This window comes from Frieseomelitta varia, unplaced genomic scaffold (genome assembly GCF_011392965.1).
Source record: "Frieseomelitta varia isolate USP_RPSP 00005682 unplaced genomic scaffold, Fvar_1.2 scaffold_588, whole genome shotgun sequence".
In the NCBI taxonomy this organism is placed as follows: Eukaryota; Metazoa; Arthropoda; class Insecta; order Hymenoptera; family Apidae; genus Frieseomelitta; species Frieseomelitta varia.
Genome location: NW_025110354.1, coordinates 129302 through 150763, shown reverse-complemented (window position 1 = coordinate 150763; position 21462 = coordinate 129302). Strand labels below are relative to the sequence as shown.

General features: G+C 35.0%; 4 protein-coding genes across 6 annotated transcripts; 2 read left to right on the top strand and 2 right to left on the bottom strand.

The window, feature by feature from the left end:
* Positions 1 to 41: 41 nt before the first annotated feature.
* LOC122534354 (cysteine-rich protein 2-binding protein) lies at positions 42 to 2907 on the top strand. The gene is made up of 6 exons (XM_043664897.1): positions 42 to 754; positions 832 to 980; positions 1060 to 1293; positions 1367 to 1714; positions 1787 to 2308; positions 2439 to 2907. The coding sequence occupies exons 1-6, from the start codon at positions 345 to 347 to the stop codon at positions 2792 to 2794; spliced, it is 2019 nt and encodes a 672-aa protein (XP_043520832.1). The 5' UTR covers positions 42 to 344; the 3' UTR covers positions 2795 to 2907.
* Positions 2908 to 3581: 674 nt separating this feature from the next.
* On the top strand, positions 3582 to 7105 carry LOC122534356 (dnaJ protein homolog 1-like). The gene is made up of 2 exons (XM_043664902.1): positions 3582 to 3814; positions 5093 to 7105. The coding sequence occupies exon 2, from the start codon at positions 5104 to 5106 to the stop codon at positions 6169 to 6171; it is 1068 nt and encodes a 355-aa protein (XP_043520837.1). The 5' UTR covers positions 3582 to 3814; positions 5093 to 5103; the 3' UTR covers positions 6172 to 7105.
* On the bottom strand, positions 7093 to 11181 carry LOC122534353 (A disintegrin and metalloproteinase with thrombospondin motifs adt-2-like). 2 transcript variants are annotated; one of them, XM_043664895.1, is made up of 4 exons: positions 10234 to 11181; positions 9832 to 10044; positions 8970 to 9751; positions 7093 to 8799 (listed from the first exon to the last, which is right to left on the bottom strand). In XM_043664895.1, exons 1-4 carry the CDS (start codon positions 10348 to 10350, stop codon positions 7656 to 7658), a joined length of 2256 nt encoding a protein of 751 aa, XP_043520830.1. In that variant the 5' UTR covers positions 10351 to 11181; the 3' UTR covers positions 7093 to 7655. The 2 variants fall into 2 exon arrangements, with proteins under 2 accessions (XP_043520830.1, XP_043520831.1); XM_043664896.1 differs by having other exon boundaries at positions 10137 to 10352.
* A 99-nt stretch (positions 11182 to 11280) lies between these two features.
* Positions 11281 to 21429, bottom strand: LOC122534351 (histone-lysine N-methyltransferase, H3 lysine-79 specific). 2 transcript variants are annotated; one of them, XR_006307865.1, is made up of 12 exons: positions 20922 to 21429; positions 19846 to 20025; positions 19454 to 19780; positions 19094 to 19361; positions 18340 to 19018; positions 17790 to 18261; positions 16460 to 17080; positions 15973 to 16400; positions 15655 to 15885; positions 15322 to 15572; positions 14580 to 14728; positions 13424 to 13560 (listed from the first exon to the last, which is right to left on the bottom strand). XR_006307865.1 is itself a non-coding variant. In XM_043664892.1 (11 exons), exons 1-11 carry the CDS (start codon positions 20997 to 20999, stop codon positions 13106 to 13108), a joined length of 3990 nt encoding a protein of 1329 aa, XP_043520827.1. In that variant the 5' UTR covers positions 21000 to 21428; the 3' UTR covers positions 11281 to 13105. The 2 variants fall into 2 exon arrangements, 1 of the variants encoding a protein (XP_043520827.1); XM_043664892.1 differs by lacking the exon at positions 14580 to 14728 and having other exon boundaries at positions 11281 to 13560; positions 20922 to 21428.
* Positions 21430 to 21462: the final 33 nt, after the last annotated feature.

Below are 21462 nucleotides of genomic sequence, written 5' to 3'. Positions count from 1 at the left end.
ATATTAAACAACAAATTTACTATTTGTATAATTTTATTTACTTAACATTCGTTCATACATTTTCCGCCATGTAATGTGCGACCATGTTCAGATAGTAAGTAGAAGAACGATCTGAACTTGTAAAGTATACAAAAAAGTAACCTCAATGTGCTCCGCAGAGAAATAATAGAAATAATAATTATTAACATTATAATAGTTTAAAATATTTCTGTTTTAGATTTGTGTAACATGTGTATTTAAAATAGATAACTGCATAAAACAGACAATGTTTTATTTGAAAATCTAACCGAAACCCAGAAATTACCTTTTAATAATACATTTACAAATTGTTATTTAAATAAACAATGGCAGATGTAAATAATGAAAAAGATAGCGAATTCAAAACGAAATCTGTTGATCGCTTGACAACAGAATATTGTAAAATTTGTGGAAATTTATGTGATCCATACAATAAACCAGCATTATCTTGTAATGGATGTTCAAAAAAAATTCATGTAGAATGTTTAAAGCGAAAAAGCGTTCCAGTATCATTTGTAGGAGATGTATTTTTTGATTTAGCTTGTTCCGATTGCAGTCCATTCGGTGAAGAAACAATAGCACGCAATAGGATGCCGTGGCTGACTGTAATTATATTAACATTGTATAATTTACGTGAAAAGTCAAGTGGTATCAGCAAAAGAGGATATTTCCATTGGAAATCTGACATTAGTACATTTGTTGACCGTAACTGGGATTGCTTGTTCAAAAAGACAGTGTACGATATTACATTAGAAAATTAATCAAAATTGATAAATAAAATTTACATGTCATTATATTTTTGTTATTTTTTAGTAAAAGAAAGAAAAATTGGATTGGTACAATATCTGGAACTCTTTCTCATTATAGCGGAATTTTTTTTAAGTCAGGAACTACAGAATTAGAAGAATCTGGATGGTGGAGGTTAATGAGCAATGACCCACCTGAAATTCTTATTGCTAAAAGTAATCAACAATTCTATGATTTTCATAAAATATAACTATAGTTATTTTTATATAATATAGTTATATTTCTTCATTATAGATGAAAAAATGATATTAGATCGTAGAAGAAAAGAAGCTGAACAAGTAAAAGCTAAAACATCAAATAAATTACATGACAGTCCAACTCTATCAGAATCAAGTATTTCAGTTGGAGAGAATAGTAGTTATGGAAATGCATCAACAAAAAATCAAGATTGCTCTGCATATTCACAAGCATATGTTCAACCTGATAAAACACTATTTGATCTTTTACTTGAGGAGAATGAACTAAACAGTATGTATCTGTAAAATATAGATAAAACACGTAATGAATATTTAAAATTATTATATATATTATTCAATTTTAGATATAGATATTGAAGATGATATAATGTCTACTGAACAAAATGACACACCATCATTGTCTGATTTAATAAGAGACTGTCAATATCAGACTAATAATTTCCATTTTTCACAATTACTGGATGATTTTACGTCAGAATGGACATCTACCACAACAGATACTATATCACAAAACCTTAATATCAAAACAGATCAAATGAAGGAAGATGAAGAGGAAGAAGAACACAGTAACGGCAGTCTAAATGAAGAAGAGAGCAACGACAGTCCAAGTTTTGTTCAAGAACAACCACCTGTTTCTTTATTTAAGACCACACAACGACGTCCATGGCCCTGGCAACGAAATTACGCTAATAGTATACATATATTTCTGTCATATATTTAAGATATAATTCATTTTTAAGAATTATTTTTTAATATTATTTTAGGGGAAAAAATTCCACGTATGACACTTCAGGAAGAAGCATATTTATTACAACAAGTTAACAAATCGACCCTGAACATTGCACCTCCGGAAATCAGACGATTTTACCGAAAGTTAGCTGTACGAAAATTGAAACGTGAATATGGTTTACCTACATTAGATATGGATAATTTTGGTTGTAAGACAAAAATACTTGATAAGCCTTTAAAAGACTCTGGCAGAGTTTTAGATCGATTTTTTGGCGATGATTTAAGTTTGTTTGAACAAAGATTACAAGGATACAATGAACCCACGTCTGTACACAGTCCATATACCAATAGAATTTTAAAACCATTTATAAGAAGAGATACTTCGTGCCGTCCTTTATGGTTGAAAGTAATGGACGAACTTCGTGCTAAGGTCAATAAATCTAATCCTAAATGGAAAGCAACACCACTGTCATCGATCGACTATTCTTACGTGAGACCACAGCACATACCTGCGATTAATAGTTTGTGTAGTCAATTTTTTTGGCCAGGCATTGATTGTAAGTAAATATAACAATTACGTAATAATTCGATGTAAAATCATCTGTAATAATTATTTTTAATTTTCTAAATATATAACTAAACATATATCTGTATTTGCGTTTTAAAAAGAAATTTTATTTTTTCTAGTGACAGAATGTTTGCAATATCCTGACTTTAGCTGTGTGGTTCTGTACAAAAAATTAGTCATAGGATTTGCAATTTTAGTTCCCGATGTTGGTTACAATGAAGCATACATATCTTTTTTTTTAACTCGCCCCGAATGGCGTAGATCTGGTATAGGAACATTTATGCTTTATCATCTAATTCAAACGTGTATGGGCAAAGATGTTACGTTACACGTTTCAGCCACTAATCCAGCGTTAATTTTGTATCAGAAATTCGGTTTCAAAGTCGAGGAATTTGTTCAAGATTTTTATGACAAATATATGCCACCGAATTCACGAGAATGTAGACATGCGCTGTTCTTACGACTGAGTAGATAAAAATGTTAAAATGATGCATTTATTACGTATTTATTATGTATAAAATATATATGCATAATGTTAATTAAGTCAATTTTTATTATTATATATATAATGTACATTTATTTGTTACGCACGAAGAAATACTTTCGATTTTTATAGAATGCAATGTTAATAAATTTATGTAAAAAATTATTAAACTTTTTACTTTAATATATACATGATAATGCAATGCGATTCTTATAGGTCTGAAAAAAAAGTAAAATGCAATTTATACAAATGGCCTTGATCTGTTAACGACAAAAAAACAATCTTGATTATATTTGATTTCCTTCCTTGAAAAACAAATTTGATTATCACATCTTGCATAATGATGTTAGAACAGCTGACGAGAGCAATGAAATAATTGTCGATATTTTATCAATCAGAAAAATTCATTTGTATAATATTTAAATGTCTTCATGAACATGGCATTATGTATACGTATGCATAAAATTCTTAACACCGAATTCATCGAGTTATATCAATAGTACACTTGGCTAAGTTCAGATTGTAATAACAGTAACAATTTCTGTTATTTATTTTCGTAAGGTAACATTAAATGAGCAAAATTCTCGTTATCTTGGAAAAAAATATCAACTACTTTGCGAATATTTACTAACAATATATTAATTTATTCATTATATTGTTTATTCACTGTAGTAACAATATTACGTTTCATAAAGCCCGGGCACGATTCTCGGTCACGTTTTCGATCTATAACGAGGAGTGGGGGTTACTGACGTCATTGAATAAGTGCTACGGAACTGCCGTCGACCCATTCTCGAAAGTTCCGGAAGCCACTAGAACGAAAGTTTGTATATATGGACCGCACAGCTTACGCGACACTTTAGTACGTGAAGAGAGGTGTTAAATGTTGTTTCAAGCAATCTGTCAGAAACAAACATTTCATCGATTTGCGTAACATTTTCAATAAATCACAAGTGAATTCAGTGCCAATCGGATTTTCTAATCCATCAAGCGATAGGAAGAACAGCAACGGTAAGTGTCGAATGGAAATTGCGAACGACGAATACTCCCGTAGGTAATCCTTGGATTCTGTCAGATGTTTGCGAGAAAGGAAAAAAAAAATGGACGATCCGTGGTGGGAAAGATTTTCGAGAACATATTTTGTCGTTTAATTTCACGGTAGGCAATACGCTCGACGAAGATTAGGGCAGCCATCGCGTGGACACGGTAGAATTTATTTTTACGCTGCTCGAAATTGTTGCACGTTTGTAGAAGCGGACACGTTCGTCGCTTGTACGCGCTCATCATTGCCAGAAATAGATATCGGTGAAACATGTACGTAGGTGTGCGTTAGAGAGACATCCATACTCATTTTGTCGAGAATATGCAAAAAAAAATGGCAGATCATGACACTATCGTATTTGGTGTCTATGTGCCATTGTTCTGCTTACAGTTGTCCTCTGATTGCGGGAGCAACGTAGGATGTTTTACTCTTTCGTGCTTTTAGGAACTTCATTCGATACCGAACGCGAACGTGACTTTGAAAATCACGTTCTCTACGCTTTCAAATTTTGGGAAATTATGTAGCCTTCTCAGAATTAGTTTTCTCGACTGCAAAACTCCATACGTCGTATGATATTAGCATTCGCACTTCAACACGAGGTTTAATTGCAAAAGATTTCACTAGAGAATTCAAGATTTTTGTACACTTACTTCGTTACTCCTTTCGTCGATAACCTTTTACAAAATTATATAAAACTGTAATTAAAAAATTAAGATGGGACTTAAAATTGTTGTATGTAACAAAAAATGAGTATTTTTTATATCTTGCTACTGTGATTTGTAAAAGATGAAAACAGCTCTTTGTTTTGTATGACGTCGAAGACATACTTGAAATATCAGAAAGAGCCGCACTTTTATGGTCACGTTGCGTTGACCATCGTTTCCCAAATCGTCGATATAGAATATTACACAGATCCTCGAAAAACAAGTTTTGCAATGATGTAACATTTCGCTTGGACCATGCATTGTTATGTGTATAATTTCCGCACTGTGTAACAATGTAATTCGTAAAATTTAAACCTACATACAGTTCGATATAAAACAATTCAAATAGACCAAAGTAAATTCTTGCAATTTATTTATTAATCTAGAGAAATGCCATAAAAAGGTATTGCCGAAATGTAATTTAACAACAAATAAAATAAATAAAAAACGAAAATAAATTGATTTTTTATTTTAAAAAAATTTAATTTTCATTTCTACATAATGAATAATATATCAGTTTTCCTCTTATTTAAATTGTTGCAGATCAGTGACCAATGGGGAAAGATTATTATAAAATATTAGGCATAAACAAAAGTGCCAGCGACGATGAGATCAAAAAAGCATACAGAAAGTTAGCTTTGAAGTATCATCCTGATAAAAACAGGAGTGCTGGAGCAGAAGAGAAGTTCAAGGAAATAGCCGAAGCTTATGAGGTGCTTTCTGATGCTAAAAAGAGGGAGGTATATGACACCTTCGGCGAGGAGGGATTAAAGGGAGGAGCTGGGTCAGCAGGAGGCGGTGGTGGTGGAACAACATATACTTTCCATGGAGATCCAAAAGCCACCTTTGCTCAATTCTTTGGTTCTGCTAGTCCTTTCCAAACTTCCTTCTTCGAGTTTGGAGGTCCTATAGGAAACCGATTATTTGCTTTCCACGATGATGACATGGACATTGATGACCCACTTGGACTGGGAGTTGGGCCACAGCGTCAAGGTGGCCAAGGTGGAGCTTTCAGATCACATTCTTTCAACTTTGTGGGATCTAATTCCGGCAGAGGTGGCAATAAGGATCGTGCTCAAGATCCTCCTATTGAACACGATCTCTACATCAGTTTAGAAGAAATTCTACGTGGTTGTGTGAAAAAAATGAAAATCTCCAAACGAGTTGTACAACCTGATGGCACTACTAAAAAGGAAGACAAAGTTCTTACAATTAACGTCAAGCCAGGATGGAAAGCTGGCACTAAGATCACTTTCCAAAAGGAAGGTGACCAAGGCCGTGGGAAAGTTCCAGCAGACATTGTTTTCATCATCAGAGACAAACCACATCCTCTCTTTAGAAGAGAGGGAAGTGATATAAGATACACATGCAAGTTAAGCTTAAAGCAAGCTTTATGCGGTACTGTCATTGAAGTTCCTACGCTTACTGGCGAAAAAATCAACTTAAATTTGACAAGAGAAATCGTAAAGCCCAATATGGTTAGGAGGATTCAGGGTCATGGCCTACCATTCCCAAAAGAACCATCAAGAAAAGGTGATCTCTTGGTCTCGTTCGACATCAAATTTCCTGAAACATTATCGCAAAGTGCAAAGGACATACTGTATGATACTTTGCCGAATTGAATACGCAAAATTGAAAACAAAAAATGCATGGATAATTGTCATCACAACGACAGTCCTCTAATCGTCCCAATTGACGAGAATAAACACTCGTGTACGTTCTAGTACATAAATGCGTGGTTAGAGAGCTGTGACAAAAATATTTGTTAAGGCGATGCAAATAATAATTTTATCTTCTAGCTAGGAAAATGTGATTTTTCCATTAGTCAAATGTAAAGAAAATCAGGTTACTGATTTGAGTTTAGACAAGTTTATGTTCATTACAATTCGGAATGGTAAAACGAAAAATCATTGCTTTGATAGAAACAATGAAATGTACTTCTGGCTTTACATGCGGGAAGAATGATCCTAAAATACTGATTACTGATTGAATATCTTACATTAAGTTATATGGTTTAACAGTGTGAATCGGTCTGTATGAATGTGATTTCCTTAATTTTGTTTATTCTGTACATTTGAAGTATATATGTATTGTGTAAACAGTTGGGGTGAATGAGCATATGTTTGCTACGTGGATGGATTTGTAAGTATTCTTTGACGTAAATGCGTGATGCGTGTCTGATTTGTATGAGCGGTAAATCTACAGAAATATGACAAATTAAACTACCATTACTGTTTAAATCGTCGTATTTTATTTTTGCTGGTTTTTCATTATTTGTACATTATAGTTTGACACTCCTTCATATACATTAGCAAAAGAAATTAAATTCATGTATTCTCATATCATCAAAGTACAAAAATTGTACCTTGCTCATTAATTTTCTTTGATTTTACGGTAATTGGTGGAAGATTTTGTCATATGAAAGCAGATGTGTGTATAAAGAAACTGTTTGTAATATCGAGCCGATTGTTTTCTTATGTAATGCGTCTTCTTAATTTTAATGATTGATTAATTATTTGTACGCTAAAATAATATCGATACAATTAAGTGACACAATTTTGTATTTTTATTCAGTCCTTTTGTCTCATGATCGCTCCTACGCTAGATATAACATCGGGACACTCTTAAAATAGACAGCGAAGTAGGTGACGTCATCGTCCTATCTCCCGAGATACTTTCATACACAACTGTGTAGTGAAATAGTAGAATTTCTGTATGAATACGCACGTATATATATATATTCACGTATGAGGTTTACACCCTTCATTTTAACATACGTATATGTATTTTTATATTTATACTTCGTAGAGAAAACGGTTGGACAATAACGAGAAGATAAGACACGAAAAATTTTTGAATATTAACAATCCTAAATTCTTCTATCTTAAAAATTAGTTAATACTGTGTGCCTTGTCAATCACATGTTACAAATTCACACGACTTATGAATTTATGATTTATCGAAATGAAATGAAAATATTGATATCAATAAAAAGATAATTACAAAGTAAATAACAATTCAGAACGAAAGTAACTAGTCGTACTAGCGAAGTATTTCGCTTTAGTTCGCGTTACTCTCTTATCCGATGCGACGACTCGGGGAGAGCTCACCCCGTTAGTTCCACCAACTCTACGTAATCTTTATCGATCCATTCGTCCTCGTCTGGCGGAAACCCAATACCGTACAACAGAGAGGTCAAAAGGGGCAATCCGTCGGGGCCCAAGCTCAAATATTTGATCGTCTGATCGTCAAGACGAAGCCCCCCGGCATGTGCGTTTTGAGGCCCAAATTCCAAGTCGTCGTTCTGCTGACGATCGTTCAACAATGTTTTCTCGAAACGAAAGCTCTCCGGCAGACAGTGATGCTGGCGACAAAAATAATTTTGTCCCTCCTCGGCGTGACACCATGTCCCATCTGGAAAGTATGGGTCAAGGCCAAGATCGTTTAATTCCACGCGCGGCGTGTAATAAGACGCTATGTCTTTTCGCCGACAGAATATAGCGCAGGCCATCCACGGCCTTTCGGGCTCGTGCGGCGCCTGCAGCCCGCCACCCTTCGCGTCCAATTCTGGCAATTTTTCGCTGAACTCTTCGCACCTCAGTGTCGCGAACTCGTTCGCGCTCTTACGTTTCCTCTTGCACAGACTGTCATCCCTACAAAGGAGCACGTCGTAGTGCGATCCCTGGCAACCGGTTTCTGTATACTTCGGCGTTGGCCTGTCGCAGTATCGTTGCCTAGTTTGAGCGCCGCTCGATCTCAACAGGCATCCACTTTTACAGGGTCCTGTTTTCCACTCGCTCCATCCTCCCGGTTGAATGAAACCGGGGTACATTTGCACGGCGTTTCTGCATTCACCGCCGCGGCACTCTTTGCCAGGTGCGCAGTAAGTCCCATCCAAAGCAGGTCCAGCGAAGTAATACCCGCTTCTGTGCACGGTCTTGCATTGCAGAGACTCGCAGACTTTGTAATACGTGGCTACAGTGGCATCTTTGTCACGGAGGAATACTTCGCACTGCCTCTTCGCGGTCCATTCCCTGCCTGGCAAATTGAAGAACTTGGTATGATCGAGTCCGCTATTTGTAAGCGAGGCTGGCCTGTCTTTGAGACAGGGCTTCGTATACGGAAGCTTTTCAGCCACGTTCCGACTACATTCCGACCAAATGGTCTCGCCATTGGTTCCTCTGCTGGGTGACATTATGTAGCCGTCCTTTGGACACGCATTTCCAGTCGAGTCGTGATGCATACCTAAACTTTTTAGGAAAGAGTCATTAATCTTTGTTGTTATTCGAGCATTCCATTCTCTCTCTCTCTCTCTCTCTCTCTCTTTCGTAGAGAGAGGGTGTCGTTCAACTCTCCTTTCGTTAAGAGATTTCCAAAACCAGAGGGAAAAAAACAGAGTCTAGAGAATTAGTAAACTTACTTGTGACCGATTTCGTGCGCTGCTATGTACACGGACGTGAATCCTGCCGATGGGAAAGGTTTCCCAAATTGATCCGTCACGCCTAATTCGGCAATAACGCAAGAATATTGGTCGATGCACAGTCCACCTACTACTGCCAGTCCCATGGTAGCGCTATTTTTTCGCCCGGTCTCCGCAACGTAGAAATCCAGACCAGAAACGTACAGGCCCAGGTCCCAATGGCTAGGATGAAACTCATCCCGCGGATTCTTCGTCACTGCGTAATTGCAAAAGGAGTCCAATAATTTCCCTCGTTCGCCGTTGTGATGCGGCAGATCGCGAGGCTGCTTCTGCATGATCTCCAGCCTAACCAGAGAAATGTCGATTGCAATTCCTAAACTTGGATGATGATAAATCGCCTGCACGCCGTTTACGTAGGCTAACAGCATGTCGAGGATTTTCTCGTCGAAATTATCATCGAAAAATGGAGAGAAGAGATTGTAGCCAGTCTCGTCGAAGAACAATGCCAATTCTAACGTCAAAGCATCGTTCACGTTATCTTCGTTGAAGTTCTCGAGCGGTTCTCCTCGCTCGTTTCCGTCTGTTACGTAATTACCAAGCTGAGCATGATAATCCGCGTCGTCCTCGAAAAACGCGAAAGGACGGTAGGCTCTTTTGACGACGTGAGGCTCTCCTAGTATCTCTGAACGTCGTCGTACGTAACGATCGTCGAAGAATGAGATCTCCTGACTCTGAAGCGGCGTGATCTCTAACGTGATGTTCTTTAGGAAAACGAAGCCATGCTGCGATAAAAAAAAAAACAGGAGCTTGTTTCACGAAGAATATCCTTCTTTCTAACGTTTTTCTGAATTTCGATACTGACCACTCCCCGTTCTCCGCAGAGACTCACTGCCGCGGAACTAACATCATCTCGATGGAGGTAATGACACGAAACTGATTTACCAAGCTCTGTCAATTCCTCCATGCTATCCGCATCGCCGTGTTTCCAAGCTTTAAATCGAGGTGCCGTGATCTTATCATTTCTGTGTAATATTAGCTGAACAGACTGGTCGAAAGCTTTGAAACTTAAAGGGATCTGTAATTTATTTTCGATGACCTTACGACGTTATATTTGTAGGAAGAAAGTAATTCAATACGTTTGTTGCTAATCGAATTTCCATTATTTACACTGTACTTCAATGGAATAATTTTATTAGAGGAAGCTGCGTTTCGAAATTACCCGATTCGTGTGTATAAAAATAAATATAATGCAATGAATAGCTACCTTCGCGCTATCTTCTGCATTCCATAATGGTAATAAAACAATTTCGATATCTTGCGTGTTTCGAGCGAACGCTAGTCGAAATAAAAATAGTAGAACAGTTTCTAATACGAAGGCCATGCTGCACGTTACAAATTTCAAGTTCAAGTACTTGGAGGAGCAACGAACTTGTTCTTATATATACGCGTACGGGGTTTGTGAAACCCGTATCTCGTTTATCTTTTGCAAAAGCATAATATACAAAGTGCATGCTGGCACCTGTATTGCGAATGTCATTGACGTTAAATTTCGTATGAATTATGTAAGAATAATGCAGGAGTTCCATGTTAATGTTTGTCGAGGTGCATAGGAAACGGAGTTCATAGGAAGTTGATAACTTTTCATCTTTTCTTGTCACAAATACCGTTCTCTATATAACTTACATGTATACATTAAGCGATAGTACAGAATATACAATTTTTTCGTTTCAATGAACGCGATGATAGCATTGTTAATGGAACGATTAAAAATTTAATAAATTAAGATAAAAAATGTGGTATATTTCAATGCATTGGTTACTCGATGTACAAAACAGATACTGTATGAAATATAATCTGTTCAGGTAGAACTTTGTACTTTGTTGCATTATATCTACAGATACTGTTTACATCTGCTTCTTGGTTCTATAAAGTCATGTTACGATCATTTCTTGTTCATGTATTGTTCGCTCACGCAACAAATCAATAAATTATCCTAACAAACGTACTAGCGTGTTCTTTTGTATACGGCAAAAGTATGTATTATTCCATAGATAACAATCAACATAATCAAGCAACATCGTAATAAATTTCTTTCCCTTGGATATACGCTTAAAAATATGTCTACCATGTCTATGTTGTTCTCTTTTCTTGTTACTTCAATAAAAGGGTAACAATATAACATCGGTATTATTTTCATTGTATCATGGTTTGTAAAATTCGTTTTGTTCTTCTTTTTTTTCTCCTTTTGTTTTTTTTTTTTTCTTTTTTTTACTGAAGTATTAAATGGAAGGTAGAAATAAAAGAGAAAATATGCTTGTTACAAAAACCTTAGTATTAAAATATTTCAATAAAAACAATAAATAATAATCATGATCAATAATAAAATTAATTAATTGAAGATCTTCGGCAGTGTATATATAACTTGCTAAACTTGGCAGGTGCCTACATTGTTATTTAATTATATCATATCAATAGGTAAAATTGTTAAATAATTGGATAACTAATTACAATCAAGTGACGATTAAGTCAATTTTTTCTAGCCCTCTCTTCTTCTTTCTTTCTTTTATATCTTATAGATGACAATCACCTCTCTCCTATGCTTTTTCCCTTTTTACAAATTTTCTCCGCTATATTTACGATACAATGACTAAAAAATCTTTTATATAACGTAGACGCACGAATTTGATTGAAAGCGCGCCGTATTTTATTTACAAATTGAGAATCTCATATAAGCCAGCGAGATTATTTTGAGTCTGATCAAACTCCGCTGGGAAAAATTTCTTAATTTAAACTCTCCTGTAGAAGAGATCATTCTTTGGATTATTCTGCACAATCTTACAAATCAATGAGTAAATTTGTGCCAGATAAAAAAAAAGACAGAAACAAAAAGAAAAAACAGAAAGATAAATTAGACTTAACTTCCGATAGTGAAATGACTATTCTTCGCTGTCTGTTGTCATATTCATTTATGAGCAACAGTGAACACTTCGATAAACTGTATCCTCCGGAAATAATTGGAGGACACAGAGCTGCGCATAAAATATGCAGCGAATATTTGCTACGAACACACGTAGGTTTTGGTAGCTTTTTTTCTTTCTGTTTTGCCGGCTAGTTTCGTTAACTACAACGTTCATAATATATGGTACATGTTTTACACAGCACTTTCTTTTACCTTATTACATATGTGACAATCACGTACCATAATTATAGATGAGTCCATTTACAAATTGTTTAATTTTTCCTCTTCTGTTTTTTTCTTTTTTTTTTTTTTTTAAAGGAATATAATCTCTATGGTATTAGCATATATTTTATGAAGGCAAACACATTCTCACCGTATGTTCATATATTAAATCCATAATGATTATCTTCTAAATTATTGTTTTCTTTGCGTCAAAAAATGTAGCAGCTAATAACATTAATTTTGAATGTTTATCAGTGAGTAATGTATAACAACAAGGTTTTCGACATTCTTCTGTCCTTCACGTTTTAAAATACGCGTGTGTATACAGCTAAATATTAAATAGATTTTAGAATCGAAATACACTTTGAAAAAATTTCGCAGTATGTTTAGCCCCGTAGTCAAGATTTTCATTAAATAAATAAATAAATGTATAAACTCAAATTATATAAATTATATAAACTATAAAGCCAAAAGAGATAATGAAAAAAAGAGAGAAACATTTTAAATCGTGGACGAGAACCATGATTCGTAGCTAAGTTGCATATTTTGAAATAATTGAAAATTATCTTGAACACCACACTGCGAAGAGCAGGAAAGGAAAGATAAGATAACAACTCTACTGTGAAAACAAATAACAAGTAGAACTCCATTTATCTGAATATACGGAGGAACAAACAGTTCATATAACTAGGATTCATATAACAAAAAAATTCACTGATTTTCCTCTACGATTTCATTCAAATAATGAATGCATGCTTGTATAAATAGAATCAATTGGCAGGAGTAGTTATTTAGTGCTAACTAAAATTTCATTCCAACAAATGGAGTTCTATTGCGTGTGAAAATATAAATTAATTCTGTGAATCAACTTAATTCTGTGAACTTAACAAGAAAGAACCCATTAAGAAGCTTAATATACTCGCTTTTCAAGATACATATAAAAAGTTGATTAAAATTATTCGTCGTTCGAAGACCACTGTCCAGAGTGATTCCAATCCCAATCTTTGCCTTTAGGACGAAACTTACTGGTACTTCCAGAGTTGTTCCAATCCCTATGAAAAAACTTTTTCTTAAAATGATGTCGTTCCGGATCCGGTTGACGTTGATATTTTAGAGGCACCGAAGACGTGCTACTGCTACTACTGCTGTTACTGCTCGTACTACTACTATTGGAGGGATTCGGTGGACGAGGACTGGTCGGTGAAGGTGTACGTGGAGGCCCCAGTGCTTCGTCCGGCGATGGTATCACTGGTGGAGGTCCCGTTACCGTGCTATCTGATCCTAAACCGCTATCAGGACTCGTGTTTACTCCCTCTGTGGATCTTCTTCGCTTGTCTAATTCTGTCGATGCGAACGCAACCAGTCTATCAAATCCGGAACTGATGCGATCTTGCCAATCCGCTTCCCCGTCTGTAAAATGAATTCCATTTAGATGCTGCATCGCTTAGCCGCTCTAAAACGATACAACGTATTTTCATAAAAATAAGCCTTCTCAATAATTATGCAATAAGATATATGTTTGTATACTTGCAATTGTTACTTTATCATTCTTTGTATGCGCATATATATCAAGTCACAATTAGTGTGCAACAAAATAATCCTATTAGTAATAAAATATTATCTGTATTGTATTTGATCATAGTAAATTTTATTTTAAAGATAGAGTATAAGAAGCTGTACATTTGAAATATAGTTGAAATATAGTAAATATAGAAAATAGGGGTATAATACTTCCGCCCTGAATGCAACCGCGATCCCAGGGGGAAGTGCATCTATGAAGGAAAAAGAGGAAAGATTTTTAGTGGGTATGGCCTCACACCACCTTACGTTGGCACGAATTAATGGGTATGCGTAACAGCATTTTCTCTCGTCACAAAAGAAAAAGTTGAAAGTAAAAGTAAATATTATGTCCATCAGGTAGTTAATAAAAGTCATTCATCCTTTTTTCTTTTTCGATTATACAAATAAATCATTTATTAAAAAATACAATATATGTGATATTTACGTATCATGTACAGTACCTTGTAAAATCCACATCATCTTTTCTTGTACAATGCATAAAACTACTCAATGAAAAAAACACTACATTAATCATATTTTATATATTATTCCAACCATGCAGAAAAGCATGCACCAAAATTATAAAAACCCATCAACTAAAAATACATTATTTCTAACATGCTCTATTTATTCTTATTATCTCCTCTTAAATTCCTATGCATAAGTAGGCTGTAATTTGTGAAAAATTTTTTTGAGTCTGGCTTATTTTCATGGAAAATGTATTATATTATATACATAATATATTTAGCATATATAATGTAAAAAATAAAAAAGCTAAGAATCTAAATCTGTATTTTATCGAATGGCTGTAATAACTGTAATAAAAAAAAAAAAAAGGAATTTTGAACAACTCCTGTGGGATAACTCACCAGCAACCACGAACCAACCCACAGACAGCCGTACTTTTTGATTTCTCCCTCTGAATGTGTCTCAATCTCTAATAAAACAAGCTTCAAGGGTTGTGAGTGAGATTGAGTATGTGATAGACAGATCTAACCAACAAACAGCTACAGTGCATCTAACAAATACAGCAAACAACAACAAAAATAAATATAAATAAAGATCAAGTACCAGCTCCATAAGATAAGGTAAACCATAATCTTAAACCATTAGTGCATAAAAAAACTAATAAAAGATGCATAGCAGAAACTAATACAATAGTGTATTAAAAAAGATAAAGCAAAGTGTTTAGAGTATAAATTCTGTATAGTAGGGATATAAAAGAGTATTGATGAGCAGAGTAAATACACCTTACGTGTAATAAAATTAAAATATTAATAGTAGAATGAAAAGTGAAATGTATTTGCCATTAATTTTAAGATCCTCTTCTATTCTGTTGCTGGATTGGTAATTTTTATTACCAAGTATAGTTGCATTATAAAGACTAACTTATTTTATTAATAAAAATAACAATATCAAAGAATTTTTGATATTTGGTATATAATTCAAAACTTTCAAAACTTTAAATGTGTTGATACTTTTTCTTACAGCCAGTGTGGAAAGCATATTTTAAAATTTGTACATATACATTCCGAAGCACTTCCTACTCTATTACTTTGATAGAATGCATAATATAAAAAGTAAAATAAAAACATAAAACATTCTGCTCACCGTCATCGCCAATACCGTTTCGTTGTCTCTGCGTTGTCATTTGAGGTTCATCGACTAGTGGCGTAGACGTATTAGAATGCGGTTCTATAAGAGGACTCAAGGGCGCTCCGCTTGTGCTTACTGATGATACAACTGCCTCTGTTTTTACTGACATCGTAGGTTGTGATTGACAAATAGCTGTCACCATACCATTTGTTACTGCGCTGCCATTGTTGTTGCTACTGGTTGCATATCGAGGATACGGTTGAAATCTATTATAAGAGAAATAGAGGTTCGATCACTTTTTCTAACATGAAAAAAAGAGAAAGAAAAGTGTAAACGAAATTCCAATACCTTCTATTCGTAGTCAACATCGGCTCGGTCTTTGTGTTGTGATTATTTAATATGCGAGCATGTAAAGATGCAGCTAATCCTTCTACTGGCAAAAGCTCGCCGTTTGATGCAGCCTGTGATGTATGCAATGATGATGGAGGATGGGCCTGTGTGAGTGACTGAGGATTGTCAGAGAAATATGACTCATGATAAGGTTTGATGTCTGCACGAGGTAACTGAACTGGCGTATATCTAAATACGGAAAAATAGATTAATTGCAAAATGAAACTTCTGACATGTAAGAATACAATTACTATTAACATAATAATAATGTAATACCTTTGTGGTTGTGTTACGGGAGTAAATAACACTGATGATCTTGAAGTTGTGGTAGGAGTACAAGTTGAAACTGCAGAAGAAGTTGGAGCGTAACTTGCTACGTGTGCTAAAGTTGATAAACCAGCGTCACCTTCCGCACTAGCTGGTCTACTAATCGGAGAATATACGGTTTCTGGCCTTATCATTGCGCTCATATCAACAGCTGCATTTATTATAGATTGATTAGATATTTCCAACGTTCTTTCTATTTCTCCACTGACTAAATCTCCAATCGTTCTAGTACCAAGTAGTCCATTTCCTCCCGTTGCAATACGATTGTCATGATTCGATTGCCTCGAGTCGATTGTTGGCCTGTCAGATGGTGTTAAATGAGACGAAAGACGTTCTTGAGAAAGATGACGACGTAGTGCCAACTTCGCAGGTGAAACCTAGACAAAGTGATTTCAAATTACAAGCGTTTATACACTAGATAAAATTATGAAATTACCTGTGTATAATCAGGAGTAGAAACATTTTGTGATAATGCACGTTTTCTATCTGGCTCAGTCTGATTTTGTAATTGCACCTGTAGTTGCATTTGTTGTTGTTTATTTCTATTTTGTTGATCTTCGTTTAAAACACTTGTAATAATACTTTTTAACCTATCTTCGAAATTTGCTACTCTTGGAGGTTCCTGAGTTCTATTTGTTGCTTCTTTATTATTTATCTGTGGTTGTGAGGATGAAATAGATGATGAAGTAGTAGAAAAACTGAGAGATGCTTGTGGCAGTCGGGTTCTAGAATTACTACTAGTACTACTATTTTGTCTGTTTAATATTCGGCCAGCTTCTATTTGCCTGCCGGTCTCCAAAATCTTTTGCGCTAATATTTCTGGATTATTCTCCTGTATTTTTCCGATATCAGGAACATCAGGCCATTCTTGCGACCTAGAACGTCCTTCTCTATTTTTCCGCGATGATCCGCTTTTTCCATTTTGCTGCTGATGATGATGTTGACTTTGCGAATGTTTGGAACCTAACGCTTCTCTTTGCTGCTGAACTATCGCAGCAACCTGTTTTTCATTGCTTGCTCTTTCCAATACATTTAATTCATGTTCCAATTTGGATACCTATAAATTTATTAAAATTCATTTTGTATATTTAAATATTTGTTTTAATTATATCATACATTACATTAACAATAATAATAAAAACTAGGGATACGTTCGAAACTAATATTTAAATACTCAGAACCAATGGAATCCAATGGAATCCAAAACTGTGTATTTCGAAACTCGAAACTCTTGAAACTTGAAGCGTTGATTTTATTTCATAAGAGGAATTTTTTATTTTAAGAATTGGAATTGACATTTTTATATGAATTTTTATTTTATTTGTTCTTAAATGGAACAAAATACAAACAAAAACATAATAACATACAAAAATATTTAAATCAAAGTTCTTGTTTTAAAACATTAATATCCAATCTTTTTTCTGGACCTAATCTACTTTTTTTGTCGACTATATGTACTGAAATATCTCAATACATAATATTAGTGTAATACCGATGGTATAATAAGATTTTTTTTTCTTTCTTATAATTTTTTTAGATTTGGATATTTTATATTATCATTTTCTAGAATTACGATCGATTGCACATCTGCTCACATCCTTAAAAAACGCGAAAGATTTCGCACTGAACATACACATGAATCAAACATTCTTTATTCGTGCTGCAAAGAATTCTTTATTCATTGATTTTATACTTTTTCAGAGTTTCGAGAGTTTCGAGGTTTCGATGTTGCAAGTAATCCATCCTAATAAAAACATTCTATTAACCTGACAATGTAATCGTTTACGTTGAGATAAAGTCGCAGAAATTTCTTTCAATATATAATCCTGAGTAAGTGGCTGTGGTGGATTTGATATACCATTCGTATTTGCGAGATTACTATACTTCTCTTGTAATTCTTGATGTCTAAGAGCAGTTAATCTCGATTGTTCGCTTTCCATAGATGCAACCTGGGCCTGTAGCTTACTTGCTTTAGCTTGCAATTGTTTATGTCTAAGAACAATTTCCTTAGCTTTCGCAAGTAAATCTCCAGGCGATGTCGCATTTATACCTAACTCGGTCATTCTTGCTTTTAAAAGTGCTACGCTATCATCAATTAATACTTTTATTTGTTTCTCTAATTGTGCCGCTCTTGATTGTAATTTTGAATTTCTTTCTCTTTCTTTTGCAATATCTGTATTAACTGATATTCTGTATGAAGGTGTTCTCATCGATTCTAACATAAGCATGAATTGGTCCCTGCATACAAAAATATATTTGTATAAAAAATTGTATATACAAATAGTACATGTACATCATACAAAAAAATAAACATACCTGTACAAGTCCAAAAGTATCTGTAATGCATATGGAGTTGCGGACGGAGCAGGTGGTATACTAAGTTCTTCATGCACAGAGGTGGAATGTGACTGTAATGAAAGTGATAATGAAGACAGTTGTTGATCCACGCAACCAGGTGCAGGCGGTGGTTTCTTTCCCAAAGCTTGTGGAGATGTACTAAGCAATGTTTGACTATGCAGTAAATCTAAGCCAGAAATATTAATTGTTTTCTTGGGCTTCGATTTCTTTACTCCTCTTCCCCTCTGTCTACCTCTAGCAGGTGGTCTAGTTATACCATTAGATTTCCTATTTAACTTTCTGCGGATCTTATTTGGTTGCCGACGATTTTTAATATTACTTTCATCTACATCTGAATCGCTATTTGTTCCTTGTTGCTCCGAATGATTCGGACTTTCTAGCTGTCTTGAAAGATCTCGTTTAGCTCTGTCACCTCTTTCTCCTCTATTTATAATCTTATTACTATTGCTGGCAGTGTTATTTATCACAGAATCAGAATTTTCATCGCCACCTTGTTTATTATTCTTTAAGCGATGGAAATAACGTTCTAACTTGGTACGGTCAATTACGTGTAGATAATAAGACACTGGTTTACCAGTCCACGAGACAGAACCCTTTAGTGGTGACATTTCCGACACATGCATTATTGTACCAATATCTGTAAATAAAAAAAAACATATTTATGAACTTATTCCACGAATGTCTTATTTTCTACAAAAATATAATATGTTACCACTGAGATTTCTATCTGTTATGCGAAAATTGAGAGGACAAAATGACTTTGACGATACAATCCGAGCTCCATCTCGTAAGTCAGCAAATCGTTCTTTTAGTTGATGATCCACCGTTGGACCAAATGCAAAATTATTAACAAACACTATCGTAGCTCCGGTAATACTTTCACGATGTTCATCAGCTAAAAAATCGCCTTTTACCAAACGATATTCGCCGCATCTTTTTCCATACCAATTCAACCATTTACGAAAGTTTACTTCCATACTCTAATATTTGACAGAAATAAGAAACTTGTACAAATAATAATGATATTAGTTCAGCAATACTGTCTCCAAAATCTGTTTAAAAAATGACATACCTGTGCATATCTTGATGGTACGTCAGCTCTTTCAACACCAATGCAAATTTTGCATAAAGTTGCTGCAGCCATTTGAAGAACCACTTGACCAACTCCAGATCCCAAATCAACAAAAACATCATCTTCTGTTACATCAATCTGATCAATCATTTGGCATACAAGTTCATAACTTGTTTCTCCATATACCTCTGGTGAAAACGGCTCATATTGATTTAATTTGTCTGGTTCCACTACTGCTTGATTATATGTTTGCTGGAGTATGTGTTTTAGTAAACCTCGACTGGGTCGTTTATTCAATCTCTGAGATGGTAAACTGGTACCTTTCTCCTTCAAATTATGCTACATTATTGCAAACATTTATGAATGTAAATATAACTAATTATTTTACTTACCAGTTGCACTAAACTATCAATTGCTCTATTAAATTTGTCACACAAATTTTTCATACTTTCATAATCTCTTGTGTCATAGTCACATAAAATGTTATTTTCTAACGGTAGTTTCAAATCTGGCAAATCTTCGCAAACCCATCTCATTGTTTCAACAACATCAAGTGCACCATCGTGACGATCCTATAATTAATTAATAAAATCCATTGTTTCAACAACATCAAGTGCACCATCGTGATCCTATAATTAATTAATAAAATTCATTTCATTCAAACATATAAATTTTTTTAAACATTATATAAAATTATTTTTTTTCCTCCATTTTAAAATTATTTAGTAACTTAAAAATTGTTTAATTATCAATATTTTTTAATCAACGATAAAACCTCATTATACCTTAAATATATTTTGCAAAACTCTGTACACTGCGAACAGAATATAAGTTATATTGTAATAAAGATTTATAGCCATAAAAGGGACTTCCTATTTCTTGATATTTCTTGCAGCCATAGATCAGTATTCTTTGATTTATGGCTCCGATACAAACAGATATTTGAACAAACAATAGAAATATTTCTTAGTCATGATAACACTAAAATTATGAAAGATATAAGATAAATAATAACTATAGAAAGAATATATAAATGGTACAAGATAAATAAATATAGATAGAAGATAAAATAAATAATAAACATAGATAGAAAGAACAATTATGAATAAATAATTTATACAAAGTAAATTTACAGAACACCATTTTCAAAAATACATTGTTTTTCCTCTATGTATACACAGGATATACGATCAATTAAAGGTAGTGTATACAACAAACGAATTATTAATAATCATACGATACGGAGAATTAAGAATGTTTCCTGATTCTTTAGAATAAAATAAATGTGACAGCGTGACAAAATAACGGTAGGAAAGATTCGCGTCGTGCGAATACACGTACGATCAGCTGTGAGAACGAGTGTTAAGCGACAGATCACATAGCAGCACTCCACATATCTCAAACCAATATTACGTATTTTCCAGAGAGATAGAATAATTTCAAGTGTACAGTTAGACAAAATACTCACAGATCCGGATCCGGAGGTGAGGGGCCATTGATAGACGATCGGTTCTGCTCCGGCTGGCGAGTGCAGGCGCAGCTCCATTTTAGCAGGGCCGTCGTCCTCGTCCCCGTCGTCGTCGCCGTCCACTTCTTTAGTAAGTCGTTTCTTTCGAAAGCCCAGCTCAGGATCGTGTGACGTAACCACTTGGATTAACCGTTCGGTGGAGGATCGTGATCGCTCGTCCTCCCCGCACTAGGACACTACCACTACGTAGACGACGCTCGCGGATCCCCCCGCTCCGCGGTTACTTCCCCGAACATGAAAAGACACGAAGGGCCACCTTCAGGGACCGTCAACCCACAGGAACAATCGTTAGCCTCGAGGGCAAGCATCCAGCATTTGACGCGACGATGGGGAGGGCGAATGGAGCACGCCAAAACGGCCACCAAGGAACACAGAACACGAGGCGCACAACAGAAAAAACACTGTCAGACTATTGTGCTCAGCTCAAGAAACAGCGGTTTGGGGGGGGATGACGACATCAAAACATGGCGTCATGCCTCTT